Source organism: Sminthopsis crassicaudata, chromosome 6, assembly GCF_048593235.1.
Source record: "Sminthopsis crassicaudata isolate SCR6 chromosome 6, ASM4859323v1, whole genome shotgun sequence".
NCBI classification, from domain to species: domain Eukaryota; kingdom Metazoa; phylum Chordata; class Mammalia; order Dasyuromorphia; family Dasyuridae; genus Sminthopsis; species Sminthopsis crassicaudata.
Genome location: NC_133622.1, coordinates 102,918,868 through 102,935,070, shown reverse-complemented (window position 1 = coordinate 102,935,070; position 16,203 = coordinate 102,918,868). Strand labels below are relative to the sequence as shown.

The 16,203-nt window shown below is 35.3% G+C and overlaps 1 protein-coding gene across 21 annotated transcripts in view; it reads right to left on the bottom strand.

Annotated features, from left to right (window-relative positions):
* Nucleotides 1-16,203, bottom strand: part of TENM3 (teneurin transmembrane protein 3) — a 3,351,339-nt gene that overhangs the window by 302,902 nt on the left and 3,032,234 nt on the right. For 14 of the 21 annotated variants that reach the window (XM_074276236.1, XM_074276241.1, XM_074276239.1 and 11 more), the window contains one exon: nt 9,168-9,377. The exons of the other annotated variants lie outside the window; for them this stretch is intronic. In XM_074276236.1, the coding sequence (XP_074132337.1) occupies nt 9,168-9,377 (210 nt within the window). The remainder of the gene's footprint in view (nt 1-9,167; nt 9,378-16,203) is intronic. 21 annotated transcript variants of the gene reach the window in all.

Below are 16,203 nucleotides of genomic sequence, written 5' to 3'. Positions count from 1 at the left end.
AAAAACAAATGAATTCCAAAAACTAAAGATCCATGAACGCTAGGAAGAACCCAAGAGAAGTCTAGAATGGACTACTAATGGGAAATAATGTATTTATATATCATATATTTATATAATAATATATTTATATATTATTAATATAAGCCTTCCCCCTAGAAGACTCAACAGGACTGACTTCTTTCTCTTCCCCCCCACACTTTAGCCACTCTAATTCAAGATCTCATTACTTCTTTCCTGGAATATTAAAACAGCCTCCTAATTAATCTTTTTGCTTCTAGCTTTTACCTTCACCAAGTCTTAATAGAAATCAAAGTATATACATAGAGTATGCTGAGATGAACTCTACGTCAGTCTTCTGTTCAAGAAGTTCTTATTGCTTCTAGGGCCAAGTGCAAACTCTGCTAGGTATTTATACCCCTAAGAAATCTGACTCAACTTATTTTTCCAGAATGATTACATATTATACCTCCTCATGTATTCACTATTCTGGTCAAATAAAACCATTTGTGATTCTCCATACATGATATTCCATTTCTTCTATGTTTTTGAACAGGTTTCCCCTTTCCACTCAAATACTCTTCCTAGTCCTCCTCACTTCAAAATTTTGGAAGGTTTAGTTCAAGTGCCACCTCCTCATTATTCCCTGTCATAGTGCCCATCCTTGATGCCCAGTAAAGCCAAGATAGTTGAGGAAATAGTAAGAGAACAACTAAATAAAATATGTTCCAAATAAGTTTAGATTTCTTGTCCACTGATAAATTTGTTGTGCAGTCATTTCAGTCAAGTCTGATACTTTATGACTGGAGTGGTTAGCCATTTCCTTCTCCAGTCTTTTTGAATATGAGGGAACTGAGGCATATAGAGTTAAATGCCTTGTCAAGGGTCATGCAGGTATTGAATTAAGGTCTTTTTTACTTCAGATCCAACAGTTTACTCACCTATCCACCTAGCAGTCAATCTACTGATAAATAACTCTCCAATTCTTAGAAAGAAATGGAGCTGGTTGGTCACTGAAGGATTTCTGGAGAATGAGAAAGATTTCAGAGTCTGGAGTAGGACAGGTAGGATGATATTCATTTTTGCAGAGAATTGTATTTACTTTTCTGTGTACAGACTGTTTCCTCCTAACAATGTAAGCTCAGAGAGGTAAAAAAGACTGGCTTTTATTTTTCTTTGCACAAGCCATCAAATCCTTTAAATTTATAAAGGGTGGAATGAGATGCCTTTAAAGGTCTTTTCCAGCTTTTGATCTATGACCCAAAGTAGGCAAAGTATTTTACCAGCTTAGTTTTGAATTTGTCTTACTTTCTTCTTTATTTGGTTTTCCTCTCTCACCGAAGAAATAACTGGGGGAAAATGATGGATTGCCAAAAAGCAAAAGTAAAATATACCTGACAGACAATATGCTCTTTGGGAATCCAGACAATGTCAAGAGAATGTGAAGAAAGGGGAAAAGAATGAGGGAACAAATATTTATTAAGCACCTGTTATGTACCAGGCACTGTACTAAACACATAACAAATATTTTCTCATTCAATCCTCACAATTTTGTGATGGAGATACTTTTATTACCCTCACTTTACAGTTAAGGAAATCAGGGCAGACAGAAGTTAATTGACTTGTCCAGAGCTACACAATGAAGTGTCCGAGCACAATTGGTAAGGTCTCTCTGTGGCAAATTTCTACATAGAAAAATGGACAAGAGTAACAGAGATTGGAAGTTACACTGATATGGAAAAGTTGTGACCTTCATCACTGAAGGATTACTCACAGGGACACTGCTCACTTTGGAGAACAAAATACTTGACTAGAACTATTTCTAACCCTTCACAAGCTGAAAAATCCTTAGTTTCAAAGGTTTATTATACAGAAAATTATTTTCAGCATATATTTTTGTGGTCTTTAAGATTGGTAGAATTCCTCTTCTTCCCATCCTATAATTGAGCAAATATAATATATAGAAGTCCAGGGAACCAACTTCTTGTGTGATGAAATAGTTTGTCCCCTCCATAAGAATATCATTCCTTCCCCTTAGAGAGATGAATACTAAATGGTTTTTTTGCTGGGTTTTTAGGGAAATTACAGAGAAGAAGGTGGTAAATGGGGGTGGGGAAGAGTTCAAATAAAATTCTCTTGGGATAAAGTTAATTACCATGGAATTTTGCTATAAGGCAATGGATTGATGTTATAGCTAAACCCATGCTATAATGATATCCTTCAATTACTTCTAGGATAGTGTCTAAGGCATACTTATTTAACGGAGAAGTAATTAAATTACCCAGGGTCTGACCTATAGTGTTTTACCCGCCAGTGCTGTTATCTTCTGATGTTTTATATACTTGAATATTTTCTGTTTCCTTTATCTTTATAGCTGGACCAACTACAATGACTCTCTAAGTCTAGTATTATATCTAATGTTATGAGTAGAGGAATATCTAAAAATAGTCAGAAGAATACAGAAGAAAATAATTTGATAATTATTAACATAAATAGGAACATTTTACAGGTCATTATAATCTTAAGAGGTCAACATATAAAAGCAGTGGAATCAGTATTATAATTCCATTTCCAATTATTTGATTATTAAAACAAATCAGAAAATACACAATCAAAGGAATATGTGACTAGAAAAGGAGGTGGACTGGTCATTAGCCAGAATGGAACTAGCACTCATTAAGTGACAACTATGTCTGGCACTGTGCTATCTTGTCTGATCTGTACATCAACTCGAGGATGTAGTATTGTTATTATCCCCCTTTTACGCTGAGGAAGCTGAGGCAAAGTTGAAGTGACTTGCTGAGAGTCACATCTCTACTAAATGTGTGAAGCTTGATTTGAATGTCAGTCTTCCTAATCATGCTTCTCTATCTACTGTGCCAAATACCTGCCTGAATACTAGATTAATCCCTATCCCTTGACCTTCCTAATAGTAAATCAGAGGAATCTGATTTTATTTAATCAGAGAATCAGAGGAAGCACTTTAAGGTTAGATTAGGGAATTGTAATAGATGATATAAGGGCATCTTCTAGCTCCAGATCCTGAAATTTACAGAAATATATAGATAAGAATGAGAAAATACCAAAAGGGATAAAGTCAACAACCTCTGTATTAAGAAATTAGGTCTAAATAAACTTAAAAGGTAGCCTTAATGGAAAAAAAGAAGTTATAAAATAATGCAGTCTGAAGGAAATATATAGGACACAGAGGGCAACTGTGAGGGGTAGTAAGAAGAATTTGTAGGCTGAGTACTGACTATCAAGATCTTTGACCTACTTCTTTTTTTAGTGTCCAAATCCTCCTTGATTCACTTTCCAGATCCTGGAATCAGAGATTAAGGGGTACCAATCACCTCAGTGAGATGTACTTTAGTAAGTCTCTAGTATGTTGCTCATTCCCAACTACCCCTTTCATTCCATACCTGAAGATAAAAAGCCAGTGAAAAGTCAGGTAGTAGATGACCTTTTCAAGTGTTAACAGTTAACTCTACTAAAGAGAGGAGTGAAGGTTCTGGAAATACTGAGCTAAGTGACCTGATGTAATTCTATAAGCAGACCTGCTAAAAAACTACAAAAATGTTGAGCAAAAACAAACCTGAGAGGGGGAACCATCAGCCTCAAGAGAAGCAGTGACTGCAGATCAAGAAGCAGATGATGAAACAATTACCAACTTGACTAGTGGTAGAATGTACCACTGAAGACATGTGAAGTTGTGAAGTTTAGTACAGTGCCAGGCACTTAGTTGGCATTTAATGAGCGCTAGTTCCATTCTGGCAAAATGACCAGCCCATTAGGCCATCCATTCAGAAAGATTGCTTCTCCTCCATGACACTGTATGATAGCTGTTGTTGTATGCCTTCAGTCTAGAAGACCATGACATTAGGAAAGTGATTTCATGACATGCAGTGAGGAAGGGAAGGTCACCTGCCTCACTTTCTCCTCTAGAGACATCTAGGTTCAGTGGCCAGATATAGATCAGGATGACTGGAGATGACTCTGGACGCAATGGGAGACTTTCCTCTTTTTAAGCTAAAGTCTCAGTTTGACTGAGGCTGCCTACATTCAGTAATTAAGGCTAGGCAGTAATGGAGGCAAAGAATCTCCTCTTTCAAGGGGTTCCCCCCAAAAAATCTAAATAAATAAATCTATCAGGGGAGACCCTCAGGGTTTTTGGCCAAAGAAGAAATGACTGCTATTTATTTTCTATCTGAGTCAATCAGGATCCAAACAAAGACCAAATGGGCTTGGTGTTAAGTCTTATAAATGCTTATTTGTTCTTTAAGTTAGTTATTTGAAGCTACATAAATAATAAACAACAGACATGGAATTTGCACCTGGCTTCTCTGTTATTAGAAGCAGTGTTTTTCCACTGTACCAGGTAATACATCTGTACCCTATTAGCTAAGTCCTAAGGCTTAAAAAGAGATATTGATTTGTCCAGGGTTACTCAATGTATCACTTTATGTATATCTTCTGTGTGCTTTGAACCCAGGTCTTTTTGACTTTACATCTAATATTTTATCTACCATAAGATTATTTCCTACTGGATGATTCTTTTGTCCCTCCCTTCCTTCCTCACTCTTTCCCTCCTTCCCTCCCTCCCTCCCTCCCTTCCTCTCTCGCTCCCTCCCTTTCTTCCTTTCTTCCTTCCTTCCTCTCTCTCTGTCTCTCCTTGCATCTTCTTTCCTTTCCTTCCTTTTTTGTTTTCTTTCTACAGGGGAAAGGTGAATTGGGTAATATAAAAAGCTATTTCTAATTCTGATGCTGTGATTTACATGCTACCTCCATATCATGTCACTAATTAACGCTTATGAATATTCTAACAAATATAGTATAGCTTACTCTTAGGGCTGATGATTTCTCCAAGGTCTCATAGTTCCAGTGGGGGGGAAATGCAAATACCAGATTAGTATCCAAATCCAGTATTTTAAGTGACTCTACTGAGAATATCTCCCTCCAATCCATATGGAAGAAATAGGAACTAAGAGCTCTTCAGCTCCAGGGACTCTGCTTTTCTATAAATAACAATATCTTTGGCTCTATTCTTTTTAGAAGGTCTGCAGGTCTTCCTCAACTCTAAGAGCTGTCAGTCTGTGAGGAATGGAGAAACTAGAGACACAGTTCTGGCAAAAATAGGAACATGCTAATGATCCTCTCTTTATACCACTATGAATTCCATTCTTAATGGTTTGGTGTTTCCCCCTAAGTCTATTGGGGGGAGGAGAACAAAAAAGCAGAGAAAAGATCAGATAACTCCTCATAATAATCCAGGCAATACTTTTGCAAGAGAAAGAGAAGAGGCAAAGAGATAAGAGACAAAATAAGCAAAAGAAGAAAGAATGCTATTTTCTAAAACTGAATTTTTGAAAAACAGTTTTTAAAAATTAGATGGAATTAACTGAAATTTAAAGTTAAATTTATGATCCATGAAGTGGTCAAGTACCCCGCTTTTTAACTTAGTTTAATTGTTGTATAGTAATACTTATGTTTCACTACGGGGTCCAACATTTTTCCTTTCACCAAGCACACCTGTGCTTCTTCTCTGTATTTCTCTCTAGTCTTTCTATCCAAGCAATTCGAAATACATTCCTGTTTGAACAGATTTATAAAAGTCTTTGGTAGAGATCACCCCTGAGGCTGCAGGAAAATATCCCATTTATCATCCATCACTTAGCAGATCTCTGAGAAAAGATGAGCAGAACAACAGTGATTCATGTAACTTGCAACATGCTTCACTATTTAATGGCTCGCTCGTTTAAAAAATCAGAACTTAGACACCTTTAGGATGTTTTACTGGAAGCCTCATCAAACTGCATATGCTAGTTTATGAATTTGCTGGAACAGTTCAGATTATTTTTGAAAGATGTATATATCTTCAAGAGAGAAAGAATGAAGGATACAGGGATTGCCCTCGGTTCAAATCTTCCTTTTGACACATATTGATTTCGTGAACTGGTGAAAATCATTTAACTACTCAATGTCCATGAAAGATGTGATAGAAGGAGCTTCCAGTACTGATAACATAAAAAAATGTGGGTATATATTTCCAAAAGCCCTCTTTTCATAAAATAGGTTTATTACATAAAATAGATTCAGGGTAAACATAATGTCACCCAAAACATATTTTAATAGACTGCATTTTGTAAGTTGGAGAAAGTATTAAGGTTAAGTGATGATAAATGTTTTTAAATCAGTGGGCTGAAAAGTTCTGATTGCCCAATCAAATTGAAACATTTCAATTCAACATTCATTAATTGCCTACTATAAACCATGCAAAGTCCTGGGCATTTGAGGACAAAAAGGCGAAAACTCAGTCTCAGTCATTGAGCTGTTATAGTTCCATAAAGAAGATACAGGTTTTTGGGTCAGGAAAGGAAAACAGGTAACAGCAATAACTGTAATAACCACAGGCCTCATAGTAAATATGGAAAAAGGCTCAGCTTTCAGTGCAGAAGAAAAATAAATGATGCTGTTGCAATAAGTAGCTTTACAAGTGGTTTAAATATCCCTTTATTTATTCTACCAAGGTCAAATTTAAATCATGGAAATTACCATTCAAAAGAATCATTCTAGGTACTTTATATATCTTGTTAGTTTCATGATGCATGCTGCTTTCTGTTTAAAATCCATGATTTTCAGTATCTACTGTTTTATTTTCCTAAATTTTTTATATTTATATAGCTCTTCTAATTAGTTTTTGATTTGATTTTTTTTCTTTGTGAAATACCAAGATGGTGACTAGGAAAATGTTTCTGTTCGCATTTTGAATTACTTTAAATGATATTCAAATAAAATTTGAACACAGAGCTACTTTTAATTGAGGGGGAAATGACTGAAATTAAGACTGCCACTATAGTCCTAACAAAATAAATACAAAAAGTATAAATAAATAAAATAAAATTGTAAAATAAAACAAAGTGAAATATCTTTTAAAATTAAAATACATTTATTTTGTCAAGATTTTTTTTTGTAAAGGTTCATTAAAATCAAAAGGTTCATAAAAGTAGACCAAGTCCTAGCAAAAAGTTTCTACCTGTTATGTACATTTCAAGCTTTCCCCATGGATTAACTAATCAAGTAGTAAGCACCTTCAATGTGCCAGTTACTGTACTAGTATCAGAGAACACAGGTACCAAGACTGAAATAATCCCTACTCCCAAGAAGCTTACATTCTAAGTGTCTCAGAGTCAAACTAGTTCACATGCTGCCAGTATCCTATTCTTCTTTATTCTCTCTTAAAAACAAGATCTTCCCAAGAGGAAGCAAAGAAAATAGTTTTGAAAAGAATTCAAAGGAAAGGAAAATTACACAGAGAGTAAATTTTAGGAGCAGAAGCGTCTTTGCAATGTGTTGAGCCATGGAAGAGAAGCTCAAATAATGTGCCTGCCACTTTTGCATTTCTGAGGCTCTGATGGGACTAACACTTGCCTTCCAATTCTCTATAAGAATTTACCTAACACATATTCCTAATCCAAAAAACCCTAAAAGCTGAGAGGTAAAAGAGTTCTGAATCCCATCTGATTGTTTGGAAAACAAACAAAAACAATCTCCACCTTATCCAAAGGGATTTTTATGATATTATAGAACTCACCTTGGAAGGGCAACTATTTTCCCTCTCTATTTTACTGCAAGAGAATTAAAATGAAAGGTTTTATTTTAAAATGGGACGTTCAAAATCAAATCTCCTTTTTAATCTAAAACATTTTTGAAAATGCTTAACAGTTTGAAGAAAACTTATTCTAGGTTATAATTAAACTACCAGAATGCTATTTAAAAATAACACAAGATAACAAAACAAATTCTTCATTCTAGAAAACAGAAGGAATCAATAAAATCATGACCTCATATCATATTAGGACTAAGTTCTGTACAGATTTTTTTCACCTTCTCCATATTTATTCATGGTATAGCATGCTCTATTACTAATTAAAAAGAAATTGCTGTACCCATCTTGTGGGCAGGTTGTCTCTATGTGATGCAAAGGATGAGAAATCAAAGAAATGTAATTTCTGGATTGGCTTTTCTAAGTGTTAGTGAGAGTTATCATGTCATGGAAATGAATGCTTGCCCAACTGCCAATAAAGCCTATGAATAGACACTGGATGACTAATTGGAGGCTGAAAGTTTTTAGATAGCAAAGATATCTATTCAGAAGGGTAACTAGGTGGTATAGTATTTAAGGTACTGAGTCTAGAGTAAGAAGATTCATCTTTCTGATTTCAAATCCGGCTTTAGATACTTAGTAGCTATGTGACCCTGTGCAAGTCACACCTCAGTTTCCTCATCTGCTAAATGAGCTGGAGAAGGAAATGGCAAAGCATTCCAAGAAAGCCCTAAATGGGGTCATAAACGTCAGACACAACTGAAAAACTGAATACAACTAAAAAATGATTAAAAGAAATCTTTATAAATTTTCATAAAAAGATTATCAAGGAACCAGTTTTTTTCCCCTCAGTTATGTGGCTTTAAACGAGACCTTTAGCATACAGTACTAGAGGTAGTCATTTTAACTGCCCTTGGTTTCATAGAAAGTGGGTTTTATTATCCCCAGTGATGCTGACAGAAAAATAAGACATAGGATTTCCATCACTGTTGTCTCTCCCTCAATGACTAAAAGCTAGGAGTACAGAAGCTGAGGTATGGGCATAGAAATCAAGTTCCTGACTCACTGGAAAGCATCAAAATCAAACCAACAAGCAACAACCATTTATTAAACCCTCTGGTGCTCAGTTTCCTTCATTTAAAGTGAAAAGGATCAGATTCAACATTTTCCAAGTTCCAATCAATCTCTAAATCTATGATGATTCCACATTTCTTCCTTGGCAACAGGGAATTATCTTGCTCATTCTCATGAACAAAGAATGAAGAATCATGTTTGGATTACAGAAAATTCTGACTGATATGAGGCTTCCTCCTTTGATCCTATTCAGATTAAAGGAGTAAGATGAGGGCTTTTTTAGAGGTGATAGACAACTAGCTTCCGAAAAACATCTCCGACAGCTGCTGCAAAAAATACTTATTGCTACTGTTATTCTTTTAACATCTATAATTATAAAATACCCATGAATGATTAGAGGAAGAGGAACTAAAGTACTGAAAATTTGCTTTCTTTCTTGCAGGATACAGAAAATAAAGAATTTAGTCAAACTATGGACAAGGTGTGATCTTACCATCGCATGGGGCACAAACTGAAACGGTACCGGTCTGCACTAGAAAAGAGCTGGCAATGTACTCATCATCAGTGTCAGAGTCCTGAACTGGCTGGATGGCACTAGTACTTAGCAACCACCTCTGGTTGTCATGGAGATTGGGTGATGGAGGAGGGGAATGTGTATGCTCAATAACTGATGGACTAGATGAGGAGGATGGCATGGGAGGACCTAGGAAAAATAAAAAAAAAACAATTTCAAATATGGGTCAAAATAATACACAAGGGATCGATACAAGTCCTCACTATTTTATTATGAAGAAACTATAGAAAAAAATAATCATACAGATCTATTTAAATTTATAATAGCAACCAAGTGATTCAGTAAACAGTTTTAAAGTACAATGAAACAAAGTAATTATAAGCAGAAATTTGATATGTCTTCTCCATATTGTACTCTGATTTTCTTCAGTGGATGATCCTGGAAAGTCTAAAATTTAAAACTCACAGTTTGTTCTGGACTAAGCAGGCAGAAATGTTTGCAAAGCAAACATACACACCTGCACTATTCCTCTGCTTTACCATAATTCATTGTCCTACTGAACAAATAGGCAGATGCAAGTAGCCATGGGTCAAAATCCCTGCCTGCTCATAAGAATTAATCAGGTAAGTCCAACTAAGAAATAACTGGGAAGATATTTATTTTGTGAAACATAACACATTTCCAATGCAGAGGAATCTAGTACACTAAATCAGTTCAGCAGAAGTCACTTGCATCAAATGTTTAGGGGAAAAAACAAACAAACAAACAAACAAACAAAACACAGATTTGAAATTAGAAGGAAACTCATAGATTCTATAGTCAGACGTCCATATCCAAGCAGGAATCTCTCTAGAATTTTCCTGACACATGTTCATCCTGCCTTCTTTTGAAAACCTCTAGGGTAGAGGAATCTGCTACCTCCAGAGACCATCCATTCCACTTATGGACAGTTATGTTAAGAAGTTTTGCCTTAAATAGAATCTAAAACTGCTTACTGAAGGTTCCATTCTTTGTTCCTAGTTCAATATTCTAGAGTCAGGCAGGTGTCACTCTTCCATCTGATAATGCTTTAAAAACTCTAATCTTATCTCTTCTGCATTAAAAAACAAACAAAAAAACTTTCTGTTACTTGTATCTTAAAACTTTTACAATGCCTTTCTCCTTGCCTACAAACATATTCAATTTTTTTTCCTCTAAGTTTGGATCTTTGACTTCTCTCACTATTCAGTTATTTACTCCTTTGGTTTTAACTATAACTTATATAGAGATGATTTTCAAATCTACATCTGTAATAAATGTTTGTAGAATCAAATTGAATATAACCTAGTGTTTAAATTTCTACTTGCCTATTGAACATTTCCACCTAGAGGTACTGGCATCTCAATGTGTCCAAAACTGAACTCATCTTCTTTTCTGCATTTAGTCTTATTTGTCACATGCTCCTATTTTATTAATAGCATTCTCTAAGTTTATTCTCCATGTTCAAAATCTCAGAATCATCTTAAACTTTCTCCCAATGGCCATATGTTACCAAAGAAAATCTCTGAATAATATTTTAGACAAGTCCTTAAGTAGTAGAAGAAATGTATAATTCCTAAGAATCTATAGGATATGAGCGCCATGAAAATGGAGAGCATCTCAATTGAAGTGACAGGAAGCATTCATATTTAATCCCCAAAATATATGTTACATTCTAGCTTGTCCTGCTGGTCCAATCAAAACCAAGTGCTGTGTTCAAAATGTCTCATTATTTCTGTCTTACTCTTCAGATCCTAAAGAGTTTTATTCTTTGGACCACTGAAAGCTACCTTCTTCTGTAACTCATCCTACTTTCATATTGCTGCCTAATTCAAAAATATGTTTGATGATATCACTCCACTTATCAGAAAGTAACACTACCTCTACACCATAAAGCCCACAGATCTTTAACCATGTATAGTTTTCTACCAAATGGTTCTAATTGATCTTTCCAGTCTTACATATTCTACCTGGTCAAATTATATTCACTAACTCCTAAACCCAATTCCAAATTATCCTCCATTTTCCCATTTTTGTCCATGCTATTCCTTAAAAAGGACATGGGATATGCTCTTTCCCATCTCTACTTTTAATATCCTCTCCATTCTTCAATTGCCACTTTCTCCATGAAACTTTCTCTGAACCCCCTCAGCAAGAAATGATTTCTTAAGATCATACTGTTCTTCTGCATTTACCACATTCTAATGTCCTGTCATCCAATCCTACAATATTGTAAAATCCTTGAAAATAATGTGGCACAATTGAAAAAAATGGGATTTGAAGTCAGAAGACCTAGAGTTCAAATGTTACTCTGGTAATAGCTGTGGGATTGTAAGTACATTACTTAATTTCCCAGAACCCCAATGTCCTCTTTGTAAAATAAAGGGTTAGACTTATCCATTTTTTTGTATCAAGGATCACTTTGGCAATTTAGTGTGAAGCCTTTGGACCACCTTCTCAGAATAGTTTTTTAAAAATAATAATAGCATTTATATAGCACTTTAAAGTTTTCAAAGTACTTAATAAATATTATTTCATTTTATCTACATAACAGTTTTGGAAATTAGGTGCTACTCTTTTCCCCATTTTGCATATGAGGAAACTGAGACAATAAGTGGTTAAGTGACTTGTCTAGGGTCATATAGCTAGTCTGTATCTACAGCCATATTTGAATGCACATCTTTCAAATTTCAGTTTTAGGGTTCTATGCATTGTTCAATAAAATACAAAGGATTGCAAGGAAAAACTATTATAATTAAAGTTATCAAACTAATTTTTTTCAAAAATCATAGACTACAAGTTAAAGATACCTCAGCTAGAATGTCTTGGAGATTCCTTCCAAATCTAGAGCTATACCTGCTTATTCTCACCCAATCATCCAACATAGTGCAATGCAAACAGTCAATTCCTAAGAATTTCCGTGGGATATAGCTGTACTGTACTTTCTTCATATTAAACTTATTTCATGACAGCATATGATATATCCTTGGCTCTCAAGGAATTATAATCTATTTGGGAGAAAGATACATTAATGACAGAACATTCAAATAATTTTTTAAAAAATCTGTGATTTCATCACTAAGTATACTCCTTGCTCTCAGACAATAATTCTTCTGGACATAATTGTCTTAATATCTGGCTCCACAAGCTGCTGGGGCCATGAGCTTGATTATTTGGTGTCCAGCTTTATAGACGCCAATATAAGTGAATACCAAAATACAGCAAGTCCTCCAGGAGTTTGGAAAATGAAAGGCATTTTGGAAAATGTGGCCTGGAACAGTTAGAGAAGGTTTCACAAAGTAGATAACCGAATTAAATCTTGAAAGATATAAGTTATTCAGGGAACTAGGAGGTAATTTCATATAAAGAATACCAATTTCTTTTTAAACATCTGAATAAAAACTTAATTGTATGATTCTATATTATTATTTGTATTTGATTATTCTAATATGATATATATATGTATTTGTTTATATGTATCTCTTCATATGTATACTTACATACTCAAAGAGTAGTATTCAAAGAGAAGTACTACAAAGAAGCAATGTTAAGAATCTATGGCACTGGGATCACAGATAATTTATCGTATCTCTTAATTTGAGAATTGGGAAATATTGATAATTAATTCTATTGAATGATTAATTTTCATATACATGAATTTTTTAAAAATGCTTGTTCTCCTAAGCAATATATTTTGAAAGACATTTTGGTTCTTAAGTATAGAGATAGACGATTATACCTGGGGAAAAACCCACCTCACTACCAACATAAGGATTAAATTATCTCAGCTGGTGTTCCAAATAATACTAATAAAAAAGGCCACTAATAAAGAGAAACAACTTTATTTAGGCTCCTATTCAGTAGAGTCATAATGTTAGTATGTAAAATCTTTCAAAAATGGAACAGTTGGGGGTGGGGTGGGGAGAGAATTACTAAATAGAACATCATCCCACCCATAGATGGAGCACTGTGTCTGGAAACCAAGTAAGATTAATGCCTCATACTTAGATTTAGAAAGTGCTTCACCCACAGCATTAACATACACTGACAACAAGGTATTAAAATGGAAAATTTTACAGTGTCATTTTACCCTCTAGTGACAAGCTCACTTGAACAACAGTAGCAGCAGAAGAGTTTTGTGGGATGTGATGACATAGTATCTTCCCTCCTTGTAAATGAGTAACACATTGTTGGTAATTCCTTGGATTGCCTGCCTCTTATTTTTTTTTTTTTTCTTTCAGACTACATGTTAAGTCACTCTCATTTCTTATTTGTTTCCGGTATGAATTTTTGTTTTGGCTTCTAGTCAGATCATAATCATAAGTCTTACATGACCAAAGCCAGACCTCAAAATGTAGGTGCTCTAGGCCCAGTTTGACCATTATGGCCCTCCCCTACCTGTACTATCCTCCATTTACCTGAAGCTTTACTGTAATATGTAGTATGTAACTGTTATGTTATGTAACTGAATCGTTATAAAATAAATATCTTCATATCATACAGAACAGAATCTTCTAGAACTGAAATATATATATACTTTTAGAAATATTACTATTAAAAAGCATGGCAGCCTTCCTAGACACAAATCATTTTCCCACATTCAGTGTGTCCTAGGCAACTGCCTACCTAACAATTTATTTCTAGTCCTAGCTCTGCCTGTGACACGTCAATCAATCAAACAACAAACATCTATTAAGTGCGATGTCATAGGAACTCTTACATCCTGGGGATAACAAAGAAAAAAGGCCAAACAGTCCCTAGCCTCCATGAGCTTACATTCTAGTGAGAAGACAATATATACATAAATAAGTAACTATTAGTCACATACAGAGTAGATGGAAGGTGACCTTAGAGGCAAAGCACTAGCATTTTAGAATATCAGGAAAGGGTTCTTGCTCAAGGTGATGTCTAAATTGAGTATTACGGGAAAGAGACGAACTCTTTCTCTACAATGGTCTGTTGGACCAAATCCAGATTGTCACCTGACTCTCATTTAGTTGAAATCTGTCTTTTTTCTGAAATACTCCTTCAGAGTGAGCTCTGCTTTGCTTCTAAAGGGTTGTCTGCAGTGAAAGCACTGCCTGTCATCCTTGATGAACATCTGATTTATATTGTTTATACTATGCTTATTTTCAGATGACTTCTGTATGTTTGTGGGTTTCTTGTTTTTTTTTCCTTCTTTAAAAAAAATGCTAGTTTCCTGAAGTCTTCCATAGGCATCAAAGACTGCTAATGTTGTAAACTACCTTAAAGATCATCAAGTCCAGCTTCTTCAGTTTAGAGATTAGAAGGGTTACATGGAGTTTTAAAGGAGTTTGCTCAAGGTCAGACAGATAGTTAATGACAGCGTTGAGATTCAAACCAGATTTCTGACTTCTACTGCCAAGCTCTTTCCACCATACTATGCTACCTCAGAGTATTCTGCCCTTTATCTACTAAGTCTTCAAGAGAAGGAAACAAGGATAAAACAATATGAGAATAAGAGTAGCTGACAGGAGGTCATATATAGAGCTACTTGTAGGTAAAACTATGAGATATTTTTCTCTTTCCTTGCAACCTCTATGTTTAGCCTTGTGCCTGGAATATTGGGAGCACTTAATGCTTGTTGACTAATTGACTAAAAACTACCCTTAGGAAGACAGAAAAAAGTTTCTGTAGGCTGGCCCTTAAAGAATTCTCCCCTCCCTTAATTTCTAATCTCTTCCTGTCTGTTTGCTTCTTTTTCTTCTTCCTACAACAAACTTGCCTAAATCTTCCTCATCCTTAAAAAAGCATAACATAACAACAGCAAAACCCCCAACCCTTTCTTTGATCATGTCATGTTCTCAAGTTATCGTCCTACTGTCTCCCTTTCACAGCTAAGCTTCCAGGACTTAACAAAGTGCCTAAAATATGGTAAAGGTTTACGACATCTTTGTTGTTGTTAGAAAATGGCTCTCTATGTCTTGCCTCTACTCCCCTTTCCCCATTCTCTATTATAGTAGGATTTCCAAGATTATTACTCAACTAAGGCTGGTCTCTCTAAGGTTACCAAAGATCTCTTTATTGTCATATTCAATAGTCTTTTTTTGCAGTCCTCATTCTTCTTGGTCTTTCCAAAGCTTAAGTAAATATTAATCACCTTTTCTTCCTTCAAGTCTCTCTTTTCAGGGATTTTATGACACTTCTTTCTCCAGGTTCCTCTCTCACTCTCTATTTCTTCTTCAAATCCTTTGCTAGGTTATCATCCACTTGTCAACCCTCTGTGTGGCTTCCACTTGGCACTATGTTTTAGGCCTTCTCTTTCTACATTATCTTGGTGAGCTCATCAGCCCTGAGAGGTCTAATTATTATCCTCTATGTAGAGGATTCCTAGGTCTTCTGTGCTGGTCTTTCTTCTGAGCTCCAGCCTTCCATTACTAACTGTGTGCTGCACATTTCCAACTGTGTGTCTCTCAGGCACCACAACTATCATGTTAAAAACTATTATCTATCCCCAAATCTCTCATTTTAACTTCCTTACTTTTTGTGTGAAGCAGAATTATTAAAAACAAACAAACAAAAAACCCAAAACAACTGTTCCCTCAAGTTCTCAAAAGCATCCACTTCTTCATCCTCAAATCCAATCACTCAGCCCCAACCCATATCTTTATTACTATCCCTACTCACACAGCCACCACCCTTACCTTCTTTTGGATAGACCATTAAATAACCTCCTAACTGATCTTTCTGCCTCTAGCCTCTTCCATCGATATTGCATCTTTTATGGGTAGACAACCTGGTGTCCTCTTCCTGAGTTCAAATCTGGCTTGAGACATTTACTAGCTGTGACTCTGGGCAAGTCATTTAAGCATGTTTGCCTCAGTTTCCTCATCTATCAAATGAGTTGGAGCCACTTCAGTATCTTTGCCCAAGAAAACCCCAAATGGTCATAAAGAGTGGGACATGACTGAAACAAGTGAACAAAAATAAAACAAAATCATATCCCTAAAGTAGAGGTCTAACTATTTCCTTGCTT